Below are 20,211 nucleotides of genomic sequence, written 5' to 3' on the forward strand. Positions count from 1 at the left end.
AGAGAGAGAGCTGAACGCACCTTCGCTCAAACCCCCCCCTCCCCAGAAGCGCAATACGCTCCTGCCACTTCGCATTGTCAAGGGGGTGGGGAGCAGAATGAACGCTAGGGAGAAGTGGACTTTGTGCTGGCTTTGTGCTGCTTGTCGCTCTGCGTGTCAATAATTTAAAAGCCTGTACATCACCAATTTTCCTGTCTCACTGTCTTGTCTTGCGTGAAGTTAAAATGTTTTATAATAGTGAGATGTTACTCATATCCTTAGCCCGACATTCACATATCATATGTGTTAACAAAGTGTGTTTTATAAGTTTACATGTGTTTAAAGCATGTGGGATGGGTATTTTAAGGCTTAAAACTATAAAAATGTTTATTTATATGGTCTTTCTATATCGCGGATTTTCTCCTGTTGCTGATGGGTCTGGAACATAACTTCCGCGATAGGCGGGCAATCACTTGTATTTAAAAACCCGCGAAGTCGTGAATCCGCGAAAAGTGAACCGCGAAGTAGCGGTACAATCATATATATGTTGATTTCTATATTCAGTGAATACACGCATAACACTGTTCACTATAGAAGTGAGGCAGTGCAACACAGAGACTGGAATATTTATGAGAACAGCCAGAGTATTATGGTGAAGGAAGTGTTTTGAACCATATTAGTACAGCTGTTCTTATGCATTCTAATAGTCAGCATTTTTATATGCAAAATTTGTCATTTTATATTTTGACACTAAGTAATGTACTGCACAATAATTTCAGTTGTGTTGATGATCCAGAAAGATTTGTTTCACCAATCACAACTCTGTTGAAATTTTGTAACCTGGTGGTGGAATATGCAGTGTAATGTAATTAATATAACTTCCTAACTCTCGGGTCAAAGCAGTAAGCTGACATGAGAAATGGAAATGTCCCGCCCCCATGCATTGCGGTTCGAAGCAATGAGCAGACATGCGTAGTACTGAGATTGCATCCTGATGGGGTGCCGAAGCCTCAGACATGCTGAGTACTGAGATCGTGACGGGACACCGAAGCCTCTGACATGCGCACTAGGTTAACTGAGGCTTCGAAGCCTCGAACAGATTTGAAGCCTCAGACATGCGTAGTACTACTGAGATTGCGTCATGACGGGCTTCGAACGGGGATTTGAAGCCTCAGACATGAGTAGTACTACTGAGATTGCGTCATGACGGGCTTCAAACGGGGATTTGAAGCCTCAGACATGCGTAGTACTGAGCTCATGACGTGGCGCCGAAGTCTCAGACATGCGCACTGGGTTAACTGAGGCTTTGAAGCGTCGAGCAGATTCGAAGCCTCGGACATGCGCACTGGGTTAACTGAGGCTTCGAAGCGTCGAGCAGATTCGAAGCCTCGGACATGCGCACTGGGTTAACTGAGGCTTCGAAGCGTCGAGCAGATTCGAAGCCTCAGACATGCGCACTGGGGTAACTGAGGCTTCGAAGCCTCGAGCAGATTTGAAGCCTCAGACATGCATAGTACTAATGAGATTGCGTCATGACGGGCTTCGAACGGGGATTCGAAGCCTCAGACATGCGTAGTACTACTGAGATTGCGCCATGACGGGCTTCAAACTGGGATTTGAAGCCTCAGACATGCGAAGTACTGAGCTCATGACGGAGCTCTGAAGCCTCAGACATGCGTAGTACTGAGCTCATGACGGAGCTCTGAAGCCTCAGACATGCGTAGTACGGAGATTGGATCATGATAGGGCTTCGAAGTCTCGAGCAAACATGGTTACTGAATCTTTGTGAAGCCTCAGCACACTCAAAGGCATTGACCTCTATATTTTGAGAGTCTATCTGACACTTAACTCTAGTTATATTTTGTAATTCGTATTGACATTACACACTTCACTTAATATAGTTAAACTACAATTCAGGTAGTTGCTGAGAAGTAATTATTGTTCTTGTGGTTTGCTGTGATTTCCTTTGTCTGATACATAGTGTCAAAGATATATTGTCATATATCAACTTTATATATATAAAAAGATTAGGTAAATCGTGCAACCTTTTTATGGAACGCTTAATTTTGTTCAAAACCGTACGTCATATAGTATACATCTATAAATATAATTTTTTTGTCTTCATTAGGAGAATACAACAATGATACTCTCGTGTCAATTAAACCAATTTAACGTGCATATGTCAAACAACATATTTCCACATCCGCCGCAGTAAGAACAGTAGTAGTAGTTCAGTTGTGCGAAGCTCGTTGATTATCTTGATTAGGTGGATCAATGGTATCGCAACTGTCTCTCGGTAAAAACATTAGCGGTTCGCTTCGTCGATCCTCCACTTGTTAAAGGTTTTTTCCAATTCCTCCATTTAACAATATTTCCAGCTTGGACGGATAGTGAGCGAATCGAGCTGTCGAGGGAAGATTGGGCCGCCGTAGATGGGCAGGGGGCACACGTCCCTAATTATATTGTGTATGTAAAGAGTTTCACTGTAAAACGTAATAAGCTTCATATTTGTGTGTTTGGAGACCCTGGTGTCGTACTGAATTTGTATTGTAGAAAAACAAACTACTGTCCAGCATGCCTAAATGTGTCTTTTCGTTTCTGATCGCTATACGGCACTACCAATTTAAGACAATTCGCTATAAACAGTTTCAGCCAATCAGCGCCTTCTAAACATGCAGAATGACAGTGTGACCCCTTTATTGTAGCGGCGCAGCATCTTCGTACAGTCAGTCATTGTCCTGTTAGACTATTTACTGTTAAGTGCTGCTTGAGGTAGCGTTTATAGTACAACAGGTAGCCTACGTAGTTCTTAAATTGGTATTGAAATGCACACACAAGTCTCCTAAATTATTTATTGAAAGGCCTACATTTACAGTGTCCGTTTTAGGAAATCGTAGTTTTTACTTGTTCTCGTTATTAGGAATTACAATTTCTCAGTGTCATATATTATTCGTTACTACTCGGAGTCCCGCATCATTGAGATTCTGATTTATATTCGGTATAAGCAATTTTTTTAAAAGGAGCGTTCATTGAACTGACTATAGCAGACTTGTCATCATCTTAAAATGACTTTATTGATTTGATGTTGACAATCATAAGGTCAAAAACCAAGGAGGCGAAGAGTTTGCACGGACTGTGCTGTTTCTTTTTTTTTCGTGACATCGCATCAGTAGAGAGTGCGTCAAGTTAACAATGCGTTCTGTCCTAAATGACAGCGCATACGCTTTTTTATATTTCCTAAAGGCCAATGTGTCTCAGTTTGCTCATTAATATATTTTGATAGTGTATTTTAGTGAGAATGATTATAAACATATTACCCATGTTCATTTCCCATGTAGATATGTAACGTTTGGTGAGAATAAATAAAAAGTAACAACACATATAATAGTTATGTTGCATTGTTTATGATTAACAAAATTCATAGTTTATCTGAAATGTTCTACTTATACAGTCGATTTATTCCACTTCTGAAGGTGTACATTGTCGGTATTCTCCAATGCAATTGCCCCAGAGTGTAAGGTGTGCCAGTGCAACTGAAGGGTGCCAGACGACCTCACGTAATGGGTGACAAGGCACATCCTCACCCTGATGTCGAGGCTCTTGTCATTAATATTCCCATCTTGTGCTTTTTCTCGTTCCTGCCAGTTTACTATTATTATTGGACACATATGTAGAGGGAATGTGTGTCTTATTTTATGTCTATGAAAGGAAGGGTGGTAAAGCCTTGAATGACACTGAGTGTTGATACTTTGGGTGACACGACAGGTGACGAGCAGGGAACGTTAAATGTGACAGTGACTGCGGGGGATTGTGGGACTGGAAGATGGTTTAAGAATACAGAAACGACAAAAGCTTAGTCTTTCAATAATTTTATTTACATCAATGATTTACTCCGTTGAGCTGCAGTTCGGAAGATTACTTATTTATCCCCCGGCGCAGCCTTTGATAAGATGCATTCAGAAGGAAAGGATGTTGCTGACAAAGTCAGGTGCTATTTTGAAAGTTTGGCTCCAGATGTGCTTATCCAGCTGCTCCTTCTTGTCAGTACTTGAGTGATCTTTATGTTCACCTCTGGATGAATTCGCAAAGTTTCTTTACAACCTTTTGTCTCATTAACGCAGAACTCCCGAAGCTTTCCTAAAATTGCAGAAGACAGTTGTGATTAGTTATGCAGCACACGCTTTTACTCACATTGCTTTTTGGAAATCAGTAATACAAATCAGCTACAGATCTGGGAATCACTGAATAGTAAAAACGTTTAATGAGAGTGTCTTGCGCATATACTGGTGTAATGACCACGTCGGCTTTAGTGAAGCGAAGGAAATAGGTGCCCCATGTAAATCGTTCATAATGTCTCCAAAATATATTTATTAACTTTCAGACAAGTGACTACTTAACTGTTTTATACAAAATCCTTATTTCAACATATGCGAGCCTAAATTAGGATTTGATCTCGGGTTAGCGAACCTTATCGCTGTAACAAGAACAACTGATTTTACGCTTTGAGCCAAAGCGCTTTAACAGCCTAGTGAATGACCAAATCGACTGCTGACTGCGCAGATATCAATGACGTCATTACGCAAGCGTGACTCAAAATCACGTGACGGGCGCATTTGAAGCAAGCCTCGAAGCGGTGCTTCGAAAGCTCGACACAGTGTCAAAACCTGAGTATCGAGCGGCCCATCACTAGTCCTCGGATTGGTCGGGGGGGAGACGCCATTGTAAGATAGTTAAACAAGAGATGTAAGATAGTTTGGAAGAGTCACGGTACGAAGAGGAGAAGACGGGAGTGGTGAGAGAGAAAGAAAAAGGAAAAGAGAGCTTCAGGCAAAACACCGAAGCGAGAAGAAAGAAAGAGTTTCAGGCAAAACGCCGAGGCCAAAAGAAAGAAAGTGTCAGGCAAAATGCCGAGACCAGAAGAAAGAGAGTTTTAGGCAGCACGCCGAAGCAAGACGGAGAAAGAACGAGAAGGAGTGACTGTTCAGGCAAAACGCCGAAGCAAGACTGACAGAACGAAAAAAGAGAGTCGCAGTTGAAGCAAAACGCCGATACAAGACAGAGAGAGAGAAAGAAAGAAGGACTAAAGGTAGCAAGCGGATAAAACAAAGAGTTGTTGGATAAAGAGAAAGATGGCAGGCAGGACACAAATGCAGAAATGGTGATCAATGAGTAAAGAGAGTGGTTGAGAAAGAAGGAGAAGGAAGAATATACAAAACAAGGTCGGTGTGTTTTTTTTGTTTATTTGTTTTAAAGTGGCCAGTTTCTGTTGCGTTTATTTGGCCACTACGCACCCGAGCTACGTTTGGGGCCCCCAACGGAGTGAGTAATATTCATTGACTGGAAATATGTCCAGGTGAGCTCACCAATAGTGTTGGGACCAAAATATATATATCGGGTTATAAATAAGTTACTGCTTGTATTTTATGTATAGTGTATATATTGTAAATTATCAATTTAAAAAAAAAACTGTCTCACTTTCAATTTAGTAAAGAGAGTTTTGTTTATATATTGGAGTAACTGATTTGATTATTGATTATAAGGGTGAAGGTGGGTGATAGTGTATCTTCCCACCATAGAGGTGGCGACACCATTATAAAAGAGCTCAGGACCTTGCATACCGATAACGGAAGGTTGTTGCAAGGGGGTTACACAATAATTAACAATACACAACCTGTCTGACCAGCAGACAAGTGTATGTTTTCTATTTTAGCCGCCTTTGCCTCCACTTTATGCAGAGACGGCTTATCTGCGTCTATGACTAGCGCAGCTGCTGCGGCTGACTCCGCCCTCCTCGAGGAAAGCACAACAGCCTCCGATTCGACTCTCTCTATTGCTGCTGCTCTGTTTAACGTTGATGTTAACGTTGCTGTTGCGGCTACTGCTGCTGCCTCCGTTTTTAGTAGAGAAAACACAGCTGTAACAGCTGATTCTACCGTTCACCTAAAAAACTTTAGAAATGCTGTTGATGCACGCTGACATGTGCCGGCTGTATGCCAGCATGCGATTACAGCATACTCGCCTGTGGACGATCCATCCCTGTCTTTGAAAAATGTAACCAAACACACAAAAATGCAACACATGATTACTCCGTTAACACTGCTGCAGTGCCAAAAAATGTATTATCCTTCTGTACTTTCTTACTTGCCCTTTACCTGTTTCTCAAGGGTAAGTGTTCTTGTCAAGTTCGTTATCGGGTTGGTCTACTGTTGCACTTTTAAGATGAACACACACACATAGATAAACACACACACACACAGACACTAACCATAACAGTGGCCCATGAATGACACACACACACTGATTAACCCTTAACACTTTAAACCACATAAGTGCTTTAGGAATAACACAGCCTGTCACTCAGCACTTCAAGAGATTTACTTATTATCGACACGAACAACATACGATGTTTTAGTGATATCTCAGACCTAAATATTACTTTTGGTCTACAAGAATACATTTAAACATACAAAGACTCAGCACTCTTGACTATAGGCCATTTATCAGCCAAGAATACCTTCTTCTTCTCATACTGTCCCTTCTATTGAGTGGCGCCCTCACTCTCAGCCTTATAAACCTCGCAGCACAGATATAATGGCAAAAAATCTTGGTACATTTGGTGCTCAAAGAAATCTAACTTATTAATTCAATCACTCTAGACATTAAGACAAAGCATAGAAAGTTAAAAGCAGCATGGTATTTATTACAAGAATAATAATAATACCACTGGAACAAAGAATACTTGAAAATAGGTACTGATAGGAAAGTCTGAATATATATAGTCTTTAGGAAAAGCTTACGAAAAAGTTACAGTTGACAAGGATGAATGTCCCAGGGAGACACTTTATTTAGCAATCGATGTTCATGATGCCTTGTATGACGACCAGTGCCGTCTTCGTCCGTTTTCTCTTCTTCTCCTTTCTTACGTCCTTACTTTCTTCTCCTTCTTTCTCCTTTCAAACCAAGGCATAATTATTATGAAATGTCATGCCTTGGTTTCACAACACATGCACCTGGTTGGCTGGCTGTCAATGTGATTGATGAATTTTGCTCAAACTCTTTCCCAGATAATAAAGTTCTTTGATATTGCCTCAGTCTTCCTTTCCCAGGCTATAAACCAAATTGTTGTCCCAGATGTCCATCCATAAAGTAATCAATAGCCTGAGGTGTCAGCTTAGTCTTCCTTTCCCAGGCTGTAAAGTAATTGAGCCACCAGAATGTCTTCCTTTCAATGTTGGAAACAGCTATTTTAAAAGTGAGGTGTATGAAAACCTGCTTTGATTTGTCTTAAATGTAGTTCATCTGTTGTTTTATCTTGACCAAAATATAATGGAAAATTAAACAAAAATGTACAGATTTTATACACCATAAAAAGCAGTAAGTATTAACAACCAAAGGAAGTTGATCGAGTAACAGAGTTGCGGAGAAACTCAAAAATTCAAGTTCAGAAAGTTGCAAAGTGTCCAAAAGTCACCGTGAAAAGGCGAGTCGTAGTCCACCGTCTGAGTGTCATATGGAAGCATATTAGGGTACAGAGAAAAGAAAAACAAAATAGGGAATAGGGACACAGTTGAAAAAAATGTCCAAATGTCAACTTTAATCTTGAAATTTCCACTTTAATCATGTACTTTATTTTGTCATCAAAGTAGAACGTCATAAACTTCATCTTAAAATCGTTTAATTTACTAGTTTCTCAGATCCCATCTTAACTAAAGTAGCACATTAAATGCTTCTTTCTATGTGTTCATTATGTGCTCTGTGTGTGTGAAATCACTACATGCTTCTTAAACAGGCTTTCTCTTCCACCAACTGAACACACAATACATTACATTAATGATATTACAGCTCTCTGAACAATTTAAATATTAAGATGTATACTTGATATCATTTTCATAATGATAGGAAATAAAGCATGTATTAAACATGAGAACATGGTGGCGCAGTAATAACAATGAACTGGCACCCTGTCTAGAGATTGTACCTGCTCCCGCAAGATGCTTGCTGTGCCCGTGCATGACCTTCAATGAAATAATTTACTGCAGCAGTACTGTCTCTCTCAAACATACTAACCTATTCCTGTCCTTCCTTTTCTTTCTCCAAGTAACCAATCATCACAAAATCAGCTCTGTAATAGATGCCAAGTCATCTGTAAGCTTAGAATGCTGATTCTTCAAAACTTTCATGAAACACTGAAATATCTTCATAGTACATGTTTAATTATTCCATCCATCTATCTATCCAGGGTCATGCCAATCCCAGAAAGCATACAGTGCGAGGCAGGAAGAACAATCCCTGAACGGGGCGCCAGCTCATCGCTAGCACTGTGCTATGATTGAGTGCGTTTAGAGCACTTGGGATGAAACTGTTTCCGAATCGCGTGTCCCTACAAGAAATGGCTCTGAAGTATGGGAACAGTTCAAATAGATTGTGCGCATGGCTGGGCAGCGTGTGCAAGTTTCTGTATACCGATAATCCGATCAGCTGCTGTACAGCTGTGATTCCCCACTCAGATACAGTGGGTTTTGTACTCAGTGGTGCACTGGGAATAACAACACTAAAGCAGTGATTTAGAATAGTTTGGCCATTCGGTGCACCATTATATGCTTATGGGTTGATTACAATGAGATGCCTTAAACTAATAAATGATATGTGGTTAATTTCAGTGCATTTGATAAAGCCGCGTCAAGGATGTGAATCTAAAAACTTAAGGGAAACCACACAGGAACAGTAGCACTGCTTTGACACTGGGTTTTGCCAGTTTGCAAAACCAAGCAGAGAACTTGCGTATGCAAGGGATTGAGCTAGCTTGAAAATGTGTGTAGCTTTACGGCAAGTTTAGTTTTTATACATCGTGATGTGAGCGTGGAAATGAGAGTACGCAACATTTTTGTGCGTACGCACCGTTTATACACGAAGCCCCTGGTCTCAAGACCTCCCACCTTGGAGGTCTGACGATGAATATCTCATGGGAACCCAGCTGGACCCTCAAACAGCCCAGCATACATCTGTTGGAAGTGAGTTCTGACCGCCCTACCTTGTTGATCCTGCCAGTAACATATGTTTGTCTTAGATAATAAGCGATGCATGTCAAAGTGCCACACGGAAGTGACAGTGAAACTGTAAATGGCTCATTACATCAGTTATGGTCCCTTTGATCACTCCACATTATTTGGATAACTGTGGTAATTCTAGAGCTAATACATGCAAATGAGAAGGATGCGTGCATTTATCAGACCAAAAATCCACCCAGGTCCTCGCACCCAGCCAGCTTTGGTGACTGTAGAAAACCACAGACTGATCACACACCCTTTGCGGCTGCAACGACTCATTCAAATGTCTCCCCCATCAACTGTCGATGGTTCTTTCTTTGTCCACCATGGTGACCACAAGTAACAGGGAATCAGAGTTTTGATTGCAAAGAGGAAGCCTGAGAAACAGCTACCCACATCCAAGGAAGGCAGCAAGTGCGCAAATTACCCACTCCTGGTTCAGGAGGTAGTGATGAAAAATGACAATGCAGGGGCCTGTTTTAGATCCTGTAATTGGAATGAGCGTACTTTAAATTCTTGCAAAAGGATCCATTGAAAGGCAAGTCTGGTGCCAGCAGCTGCAGTAGTTCCAGCTCCAATAGTGTATATTAAAGTTGCTACATTTAAAAAGCTCGTAGTTGGATCTTGGGATTGAGCTGGTGGTCCACCGTGAGGCTAGCTACCACCTGTCCTAGCCCCTGCCACTCTGTGCCCCCTTGATGCTCTTGACTGAGTGTTCCGCGGTGTCCGAAGCATTTACTTTGAAACAATTAGTGCTCCAAGCAGGCTCCTCCATCTAAATATTTCAGCAAGGAATAATGGAATAGGGCTCCGGTTGTATTTTGTGGGTTTCCTGAACTCGGGCCATGATTAAGAGGGACTGCCATGGGCATTCATATTGCGCCGCTAGAAGTGAAATTCTTGGACTGGCGCAAGACAAGCGAGAGTGAAAGAATTTGCCTAGAATGTTTTCATTAATCAAGAATGAAAGTCGAAGGTTCAAAGGCGCTCTGATACCGTCGTAGTTCTGACCAATTCTTCCCAGCGACCCACCGAGCACCCAACCGGGAAACCAAAGTCTTTGGGTTCCGGGGGGAGTATGGTTGCAATGCTGAAAATTAATGGACTTGATGGAAGGGCACCACCAGGAGTGGAGCCTGCAGCTTAATTTAAACTTAACATGGGAAACCTCACCCGGCCCAGACACGGAGAGGATTGACAGATTAATAGCTCTTTCTTGATTCTATGCGTAGTGGTGCATGGCCATTCTTTGTTGGTGGAGCGATTTGTCTGGTTAATTCCGATAATGAACGAGACTCCCTCCTGCTAAATAGTTACGTGACCCCCCAAGCAGTCGACATCCAACTTCTTAGAGGGAGAAGTGGCTTTCAGCCCATGTGAGATTGAGCAATAACAGGTCTGTGTTGCCCTTATATGTCTGGGGCTGCACGTGTGCTACACTAAATGGATCAACGTGTGTCTACCTGGCACTGAGAGGTGTGGGTAAGCAGTTGAATCCCATTTGTGATGGGGATTGGGGCTTGCAATTGTTCCCCAATGAACGAGGAATTCCCAGTAAGTGTGGGTCATAAGCTTGCACTGATTAAGTCCCTGCTCTTTGTACACACCACCCCGTCACTACCACCGATGAATGGTTTGGTGAGGTCTTCGGACTGACCCTGCCATCGTCGCTCGCGGCCTCTGATGGAACGCCGAGAAGACGATCGAACTTGACTATCTGGAGGAAGTAAAATTCATCATTAGCGATGCCTCCCATGACAGGGAGCCCCAACCTTTTGGGTCCACTCCTCTCTCTCTCTCTCTCTGGAGAGTCTGGGGGCCGATGAGAGGTGATGGGGGTGGGGTCCTCCCCGGGGCGCAACCGGACATGTGGACTGTTAGATGCCCAGGTGGCAGCCACTACCCTCCTGGGCACCCGCCCAGACCCAGGCCCTCAGTCCCCCAAAAGAGCAGACATGTGGTGCAGTGATGTTACCCTCACTTCCCTGGGCTGAGAAGGGGGCTGATCAGTGAGAAGGACATTGGAACTGGTCATCCCCACGACCTCTGCATGCTCCCGGAGGAGAGCTCAGACATGATGACCCACTGAATTTAAGCATACTACTATGCGGAGGAAAAGAAACTAACTAGGATTCCCTCAGTAACGGCGAGGTGAAGAGGGAAGAACCCAGCGGCAAATCTCTGCCTGCTCCTACCTGGGCACAGAAAATGTGGTGTACAAAAGACCACCTTCCCAGCTTCAAGCATGGGCCCAAACTCCCTTCTTGGGCTCAGAGTCCCAACTCTGAGTCAACAGGGAAGAGCCAGGGGGTGAAGGTGGCCGGTGGCACCCGCTGCCAGTGTTGCTGCTCCCCCCAGCTGCAAGCTTGCTTTTTCCTTGGGCAGAGGGATTAACCTACCTACCACATTGCCCTTCCCCCCCCTCCTGTCTAGTGAAACCACAGCCAAGGGAAGGGAACTTGGCAGAATTAGTGGAGAAAGAAGACCCTGTTGAGCTTGACTCTAGTTTGGCATTATGAAAAGAAATAAAAATAAATAAGTGGGAGGCCTCCCGCCTACTCTTGCCGTTTTTTCAGTCATCTGGTGAGGCGAGGAGGGGGGAGCTCTACCTTCTGGCGTCAAGCGCCCGAGCCACCTTTGGGCATGACCTGCTCTGGGAACAGTGGCTGGTGGGGAGTTTGACTTGGGCGGTACACCTGTCAAAACGTAACAGAGATGTCCTAAGGTGAGCTCAGGGAGGCCACAAACCTCCTGTGGAGCAGAAGGGCAGAAGCTCGCTTGATCTTGATTTTCAGTATGAGTACAGACAGTGAAAGTGGGACCTCATGATCCCTTCTTGCATTTTGGGTTTCAAGGAGGAGGTGTCATAAAAGTTACCACAGGAGATAACTGGCTTCTGGTGTCCAAGCCTTCATAGTGATGTCGCTTTTTGATCCTTTGATGTTGGCTTTTCCCATCATTGTGAAGCAGAATTCACTAAGCATTGGATTGTTCACCCACTAATAGGGAATGTGAGCTGAGTTTAGACTGTTGTGAAATAGGTTAGTTTTACCCTACTGATGATGGTGTTGTTGCAATAGCAATTCTGCTCAGTATGAGAGGAACTGCAGGTTCAGACATTTGGTGTATGTGCTTGGCTGAGGAGCCAATGGTGTGAAGATACCATCTGCGGGATTTTGACTGAATGTCTCTAAGGTCAAAATCCCTCCTAAATGTAACGATACCCTGTGGGGGAGTGGGGGGGGGGGGGGGGGGGGTTGGGGGGGGGGGGGGGCGGGCTTGGAGAGGTATTCGTGATGGGGACTGGCCTGGATGAGCAGCTGCTCCCTCTTCCTCTTTCACACTGCATGTTCGTGCTAAAACATTCGTAGATGACCCGATTCTGGGTCGGCTGTGGTAGGTAGCAGAGCAGCTCCCTCACTGCGATCTATTGCAATTCAGCCTTCGAGCCAAGCTTTTATCCCCTTTCCCTTCCCTTTCCTCTTCCACACCCACGCCACCTACATGCCCAGAAGATGGCCTGGGGCCTTTGCACACGTGACTAGCCTGGCATGTACATCACCAGATGCCCGTTTGCCTCTGGCCTGGGGCTGTGAAGATCCTGAATTCTGATTTAAAGGCAGTGATGGGCTTAATAGTCAAAAAGGCAGAGGTTCATGTAACTTAAAAGAGACAGGAGTGGGTATGGGGCGCAATGGAGTAGCAGAAGTCATGTAGCCGGGGAGGGCAAAGGGTCATGCCAGCTGGGAGGCAGAGGGTCGTGTAGCTGAGGCGAGCAGAGGGTCATGTAGTTTGCTACAGGGGCTGGAAAAAATGTTAAGTCAGGTACAGAGGTTCAAGTAGGCTTAGAGGCAGAAGGTCATGTAAGATGCGAGGCAGATGTAAACCTTCCTTTGCCCACCTGTCCCGGCTACATGACCTTCTTCCTCTGAGTTCACATTACCCTTTGCGGGGTCAGCAAAAGTAGGTTTACAGTTGTTCGTATGGAAAAAGACATCCAGGTTATTCCAGCAAACTCACAACTGTAAACCTTCTTTTGCACACCCCTGTATATACTATACTATATATATATATATATCTATACTAATAAAAGGCAAAGCACTCACTCACTCATCACTAATTCTCCAACTTCCCGTGTACGTGGAAGGCTGAAATTTGGCAGGCTCATTCCTTATAGCTTACTTACAAAAGTTAGGCAGGTTTCATTTCGAAATTCAAAGCGTAACGGTCATAACTGGAACCTGTTTTTTGTCCATATACTATAATGGACTGTAGCTCGCTGGCCGTGGGAGGCGGGGTTGCGTATCGCGTCATCACGCCTCCCACGTAATCATGTGAACTGAATGTGAAGGAGAAAGGACGGCCTTATATGGCGTTCGTTTATAAAACAGCGGACAGGCTGTGTAAAGGCAGCTTCACAAAAAAACAGATCCTTAACAAATTGTTATTGGTATATTTTCCCTCAATTTAAAAAGGTTTTCTTTTCTTCTTAATTAAATTTAAAAGCAATACTTCACCGCTGCGAAGCCCCTCTAGCGCTGACGTCCGAGGTTCGATTACCGTAAGCGAGTGCAGTGAGTGTGTACGCCTGATGAGCTAAGAATAAGGGGGAAACACGTGTCGTGTACTCTTTGCATTATTTGACAGTAAACTATTTTCAACCATTCTATGATCTGCTTCTCACAACTGAAGGCACCGTGGCTGATGTTACCTGACTTGCTGGCCAACCATAAGCGTTACCTGGTAGGTAACCACCCATACAATCAGATTGTGATTCAAACTATGAATGCCGTGAATGTAATTACCCCCGATCTACATGCTGTCAAATAAACAAACCACACGCCATGTGAATGTATGTATGTATGTATGTATGTATATATGTATGTCTATATTTATATATATATATATATATATATATATATATATATATATAATATATATAATGCACATATATGTGCATATATATATATATGTGCATATATATATATATATATATATATATATGTGCATATATATATATATATATATATATATGTGCATATGTATATATATATGTGTATATATATGTACATATGTATATATATATATATATATATATATATATATGTAGATGTGTAAATTTGTATTTATATATATATATGTATATGTGGATATGTATATGTATATATATGTATATGTAGATATGTGAATATGTAGATATGTATATATATGTTTACATAACCTCTTTAACACACTACTTCTCCGCTGCGAAGCGCGGGTATTTTGCTAGTGTGTGTTATATTATATATATATATTATATATATATATATATATATATATATATATTATATATATATATATATATGTATAAATATATGTATAACTTAGGTGGAGTGGTGGCTCTGAGGCTAGGGATCTGCACTGGCAATCAGAAGGTTGCAGGTTCGAATCCTATAAATGCCAAAAGAGACACTGCTCTGTTGGGCCCCTTGAGCAAGGCCCTTAACCTGCAATTTGCTGAGCACTGTGAGTAGTGAGAAAAGCGCTATATAAATGCAAAGAATTATTTTTATTACAATACACCCTGAGGAAAAAAAATTATAAAAAACAATATGACTCTGATATTTTATACAGTGCAATAATGAAATTTTTGAAATTCTACTTCCATGAAGTCAATTCTGTGTAATATAAAAAATTAAGTTTTAGAATGCACTGCTTGTGTTTTATATACCTTTATTCCTTTTGCTTGATAGATTACAATCACCCAATATTTTCACATTTTTACCTGCAGTTTTTTATTGGTTTCCTTTTGCCTCATTATAACAATGACCTTCACAACCTACATGAAAACAGTTTAGATAAAAATAGGTCTTTTACTCTAACATACAGTTGTAGCTACTCCATCAAATTTGTAATTAATGTAAAGTTTCCAAAATATTAAATAGTCAACATTTAAGATCTCTAAGGTAAGGCTCAGTGTTTAACAACCATTTGCATATATTTACCCTATAGAAACTCTCCTCTGTTGTCCCTGTGTTTTTGTTGAAAAATAATTTTTATTCTAACCACTGTAATCCACACTTCTTATTCCCATTCATTCATTCTAATGTATATAACAGCTCTGCAGTCCCTAAACTGCACACCATTTTCTACAGGCATTTGTATTTGGTACTGAACAGCTTAATGATAGTCTGTTTTAACTTATACTCTACAGTATACTACATAACTGAACAACTAATTAGTTAAATTAATTTATTTACTTATGCAATGATGGCAGTGATGAGACTACAAGTAGTCCCCAGTCTTTTTTGTAAGGTATAGTAGTAGTAATAGTAGTAGTAGCTGCAGTATTGCCAATGTGTACAGTGATATTCATTGCCAATTTCAGATCCCATGTTAAACTAGGTAAGTATTTAAATACGTACTTACTATAATATTATCAGTTCAACTCTTTAACTCTCTGTCCACTGTGCTGTAAAATTTTAGCATGTATAACTCTTTCAACAGGAAAAAATCTTTCAATAGGTATTTGAGGTTGGGGTCAATTGAACACAGTACAGGGCCAAGGAGGATAATATAGAGTAAATGGTTATAATGGCACCAGTGTTACTCATTTATCCATTGTGGTCAAAAATTAGGCAGCAGACAAAAATGTTTTGGAGATGGCCAAAAATCAGCAAAACAAATTAAACAAGTCTTTACATAAGCGGAGTTCACAACTGAACTGACTAACAGGTTAAGTCAGCTCTATAAATATGGTGGATAGGAGGAAGAGGTGGAGTCAGGGTGGCCAGAACTGGAACTGATGTAGTAGGAAGGTGGATTCTGGATACCGGAAATTATGTCATCAGGGTTTGTAGGAAGTGATGTCAACAGTGGGTGGGCCGGTGGTGATGTTATTGAGAGGCAGGACCCTTTGGCTGAACTGCAGAGGAACAAGAGAAGAGAGGATCAGGTGAGAGAGCCAACTCCTGGTCTGGCTGACGAATAACACTATTTAAACCTATAAACTGTCCCCCAAGCGCACCTGTGTGACACCATTCATTTTTTAATACACTGATTTCAAATTGTGATTACTTGGGACACACGTTAAAACAGTAGGTCTGTGCAAAATCAGGAACCAATACTCAGCAGTGCCTATTGTTGGCTTTACATTCAGCATTCTGGTATGTAGGCTATTAGAAAGTGACAGAATGGCAGAACTAAATATGGACTGAATGTGTAAATGTAAAATCAATGATTCATATCAACAGTAAAGTCTTTCCTTGGCTTAGGTGTGAGATTGTTATAAATAAATTCTATGTAAGGATAAACAAAGAATCGATTTAATCTCTATTCTTTAATTATTATCTTCTTCTAGAGATCGTATGCGTACATCCATTAATGTGGTTGGAGACTCATTTGGAGCTGGAATTGTTGACCATCTTTCACGAGCTGAATTGGAATTTCTTGATGCTCAACAGTTAGAGTTAAACCAGTTGGACACTATCAAACTGCATCCTCCAGTGTCTCCAAGGTCCGATGAAAAGAGTAATCACAAAGTGGAGGGGCGTGGCCACCCTGCATATAGCTCACTGCCTACAGAGGAATATGAGGTAAGGTTATGTAGAGAAGCTTCTGGTATTCTTCAAATCAAATAATTAGTTGCTTAGCCATTAAAAATATATACAGTATATAGTTAGTGCTTAGTTAGGAAGTGGTTTCCAGAATCAAAGTTGGCAACAGTATGCCATAACATAGTGGTAGAACTCAGTAAACACCTAAAAAGAGACTAAAAATTTACGACTTTACATTGCTAGTGTGAAAAGAATGGCAACAACAAGAAGCAGAAATCCGTTTAATTGTAGTTGGTGCCTGCTAACAGGCTTCTGAAAAACAAAGAAGTCACATCATGCCAGAGCCAATTCCTGCCTAACAGGACTCAGCACTATGTCCTAAGTAGGTGAATTTAGACTTTTTGCTCTTTAGAGGCTGAGAATTATTAAAAGACCAGATTTTACGCTCCAGGCCATAAGACTGAAGTACATGTTCTCTGACAGGGTGAAGTGTGACTGTGTTACTTGTTTTAAGGCATTCCACTATTGAATTTATTCTATTACTATGAAAATTGGATAAATTTATTTTTAATTATTTTGCTTAAGTGTTATTCATCTTTTTTCACTTAAATATTATTTGTTACAAGATCTTACTAAAAATGAAAAAGACCTAACATGGTTTGACCTAAATTTGCCAATAACATCAACAGAAGCTGATTTTTAGTAAGATTTTATTTTTATATTCAAATGTCTGCACAGCCTTATTTATTAAATAATAATGTCATAATTTAATATAAGTTAAATAAAATATTTCCAGTAAAAATGTCTGAAAACAGAACTAACAAAAATTAACTTCTTAAAGCATTGAGATGTTTTAGTAACTGATATATATAAACAATTTTGGTGCAATCATATTTCATATTACCAGACAATTCAAAATAAAAGAAACCTAATTAATACACCTTATCGATTCTTTCAAGGTTTCTTTATTTAGTCATGTTTACACAAGAAAACATGAAATTTGCCTTCTCAGTATCATCAAATAATAGACATAAAGAAATAAAAGCAATAAATAGAGAGAAGACAGGTGAAGTAAGGCAGTATTGATAGTCCATATTTACCAAAAAAATGGTTACAGGATACAGATCAAACCTGTATCATTGTCTTCCATATTCCATATTAAATAGTCGTATGGCACTAGGAAGAAAGGAATTTTTGGAGTGATTTGTGTGAGTTTTCAAAGTGACTGTTGTTCCTGATTTACTGAAGTTAAGTTCTAGATGTAATGGATGCTTGTCATCAGTTGAGATTACTTCCAGTTTCTTTAGCATTGTTATTTGATACACACTTACTAAATTATCTATATCAGCCTCAATAAATTTAGGTGGATGATTAATAATCTCCTGGAGCTTTTTTTAAATTTTTATTTGCCAGACTAGGGCTGGGAATTGATACTGTTTATTTGAACTGATTTAATTCCAATTCCAAATAAATCTAATTTCCAGTCTAATTTGATCTAATTCAATATTGATGTTGTTGGGGGTATTTTATTTACAATACCTATTTGGCATGGATAGGAAAGGATTCTAAGAGAGCTAATTGCAAATTGTACAAGGAATACTATAACCTGGTACATTCTTAAAAAAATGTAAAAAATTGACCTAATGCAGCTGCATTAATGATTTTTTTTTATTTAACATGCGATGGGTTACATACTAAATAAAATAAATACAGTGAAATGATTAAGATATAAACATCCATATATTAGTATGTAAATAACCAAAAATCGGAAACTGAAAAAAGTCTCTTCTTTGAAAACAGGGCAAGAAACCATGTCTTGTAAACAGTCTTGTAAAATCTCTCAAGTGGACACTGTATACTGTCACTAAGCTCCTGACTACTATCTCACTTCTCTGGGATTGTAAGATTTTTCAGCAAGGAAAGGTGCTGATCTACATGTTGTGGCTTGAGACAGCTTCTTTGTGCAGTAACAATATCATCAGCAGTTGAGAAACCCCACCCAGAAGTGTCACTTTGCTTGACGAACCAGAAGGGGATATTTACCTGCATGCACCTTCCACCATGAAAACCATGGATTTTCACAGAGTGGAACAGGTTGCACTTTTCTGTATCTGTCCACTTCTTCCTGTGCCTTTTAAGCTGGTGTTTTTTGTGATACCGTAGCTTTTGGTGTGTAGGTTGGCCCAAGGAGAGCCATCAATGCAGAAACAGAACTTTTTTTTTACCCTCTTTGGGGCAGTAGGGACATCATCCACTTCAAAAGCTCCAAGGGAATTGTCTTCCTGCTGTACTTTCGCAGTTTCCTCAGATCCATCACTATCAAATTTTTTTGTTGAAAATATTTAGGAATAAACTTAATTTGAAAATCAGTTGGGAACTCACTAAGGAATTCAGTTATTTAATATTGAGAAACACAAAGGAAAAAAAAGTCTGCTTAGAATTTATATTCAAATACTGCAATGTACAGGAAAAAACAGTTATTTCTATTCTTGTATATCTTACAGTACATTAGATGCCTCCATTTGCTGTGGACCAGTGGCTTCAGTCATCAGTCTACAGAATATCTCATCATATGCCTCATCGGAAAATAAAGGAAGGGCCTTGAAGTGAGGATCTAATGCTGATGCTACATGTTATGTCAACCTCTCTCAGAGTGCAAAGATCGCTTTAATTCCTGAGCACTTCAGGGGACAGCAGAACTGCTGAGACTGCTGGTTGCTGCTCTAGGAAGCGTTACAACATCTCCGGCGTATTGTTATTGTTGTTATTGTAACCACCTTGATTACCAGCTCATACGCAGGCAGCTGCAGTATTCTCTGCTTCTCTTTCAGCTTGTTGATTGCCATAGCACTATGATGAAAAAATGATGGTAGCTCATCTCACACTGCCAAGCAAGCATGCAACGGCTGGTGTTTTGAGAGCTACTTAAATTAACAGTGTGTGCAAAACATCTAATGTGCAGCCACTCCATCAATCCAACAGCACAAACTATATTCGCAGCATTATCTCTTATGATGGCTGAGTCTTTGTTAACTTCCATTCTTGTATTGCCTCAGACAACATATCAGCCATATTACTCACTGTGTGGCATTGTTCAACTGTCCTTGTCTGTTCCAGTCACCGTCATCAGACAGGAGATTCCAGTCATTGTTGATATAGTGAGAAGTAATTGTCAGGTACAAATCTATTGCTCTGGATGTCCAGCAATCACAAGTTAGGGCAACTCTCTCTGGCGACTTAAGTGAATTTGTGATTCTGTGTTTCACATCTGCATTCAGGTTTGGGATAGCCACTTCACTGAAATATTTGTGTGTTGGTAAAAAGTAGCCTGGTTCTAGTGTATTAATGAGTTTTCGAAAGCCATTGTTTTCAAAAACACTGTACAGATTGTAAAAGATAGCCTGGCCACAGACAGACACAACTTCAACTTCAGATGTTCAAAAACACACCGTCCAGGCGCCCAGGGAAGAATAGTGCCACTCTCCCGGTCCGTCCTTCCTCCAGGTGACATATGACAGTTGCCACAGACTGTTCTATTTTGGGCATGTGCAGAACTAAATGACAACTTAAACGCAAATGCCTTTTCCAGTGGGGTTTGTTTCAGATTTTTACAGACTGCGCATCTGGATGGTGTCTTGTTTAGTGATTTT

General features: G+C 40.7%; 1 protein-coding gene and 1 long non-coding RNA gene across 2 annotated transcripts in view; one reads left to right on the forward strand and one right to left on the reverse strand.

Annotated features, from left to right (window-relative positions):
- LOC114661354 (excitatory amino acid transporter 2-like) overlaps positions 1-20,211 on the forward strand; it is a 500,553-nt gene that overhangs the window by 432,524 nt on the left and 47,818 nt on the right. The window contains exon 9 of the mRNA XM_051933547.1: positions 16,366-16,600. Coding sequence (XP_051789507.1) covers positions 16,366-16,600 — 235 coding nt within the window. The remainder of the gene's footprint in view (positions 1-16,365; positions 16,601-20,211) is intronic.
- LOC127529587 (uncharacterized) overlaps positions 1-20,211 on the reverse strand; it is an 84,290-nt gene that overhangs the window by 48,493 nt on the left and 15,586 nt on the right. The gene's annotated exons all lie outside the window — the stretch shown is intronic.

Source organism: Erpetoichthys calabaricus, chromosome 11 (genome assembly GCF_900747795.2).
Source record: "Erpetoichthys calabaricus chromosome 11, fErpCal1.3, whole genome shotgun sequence".
Lineage (NCBI taxonomy): Eukaryota > Metazoa > Chordata > Cladistia > Polypteriformes > Polypteridae > Erpetoichthys > Erpetoichthys calabaricus.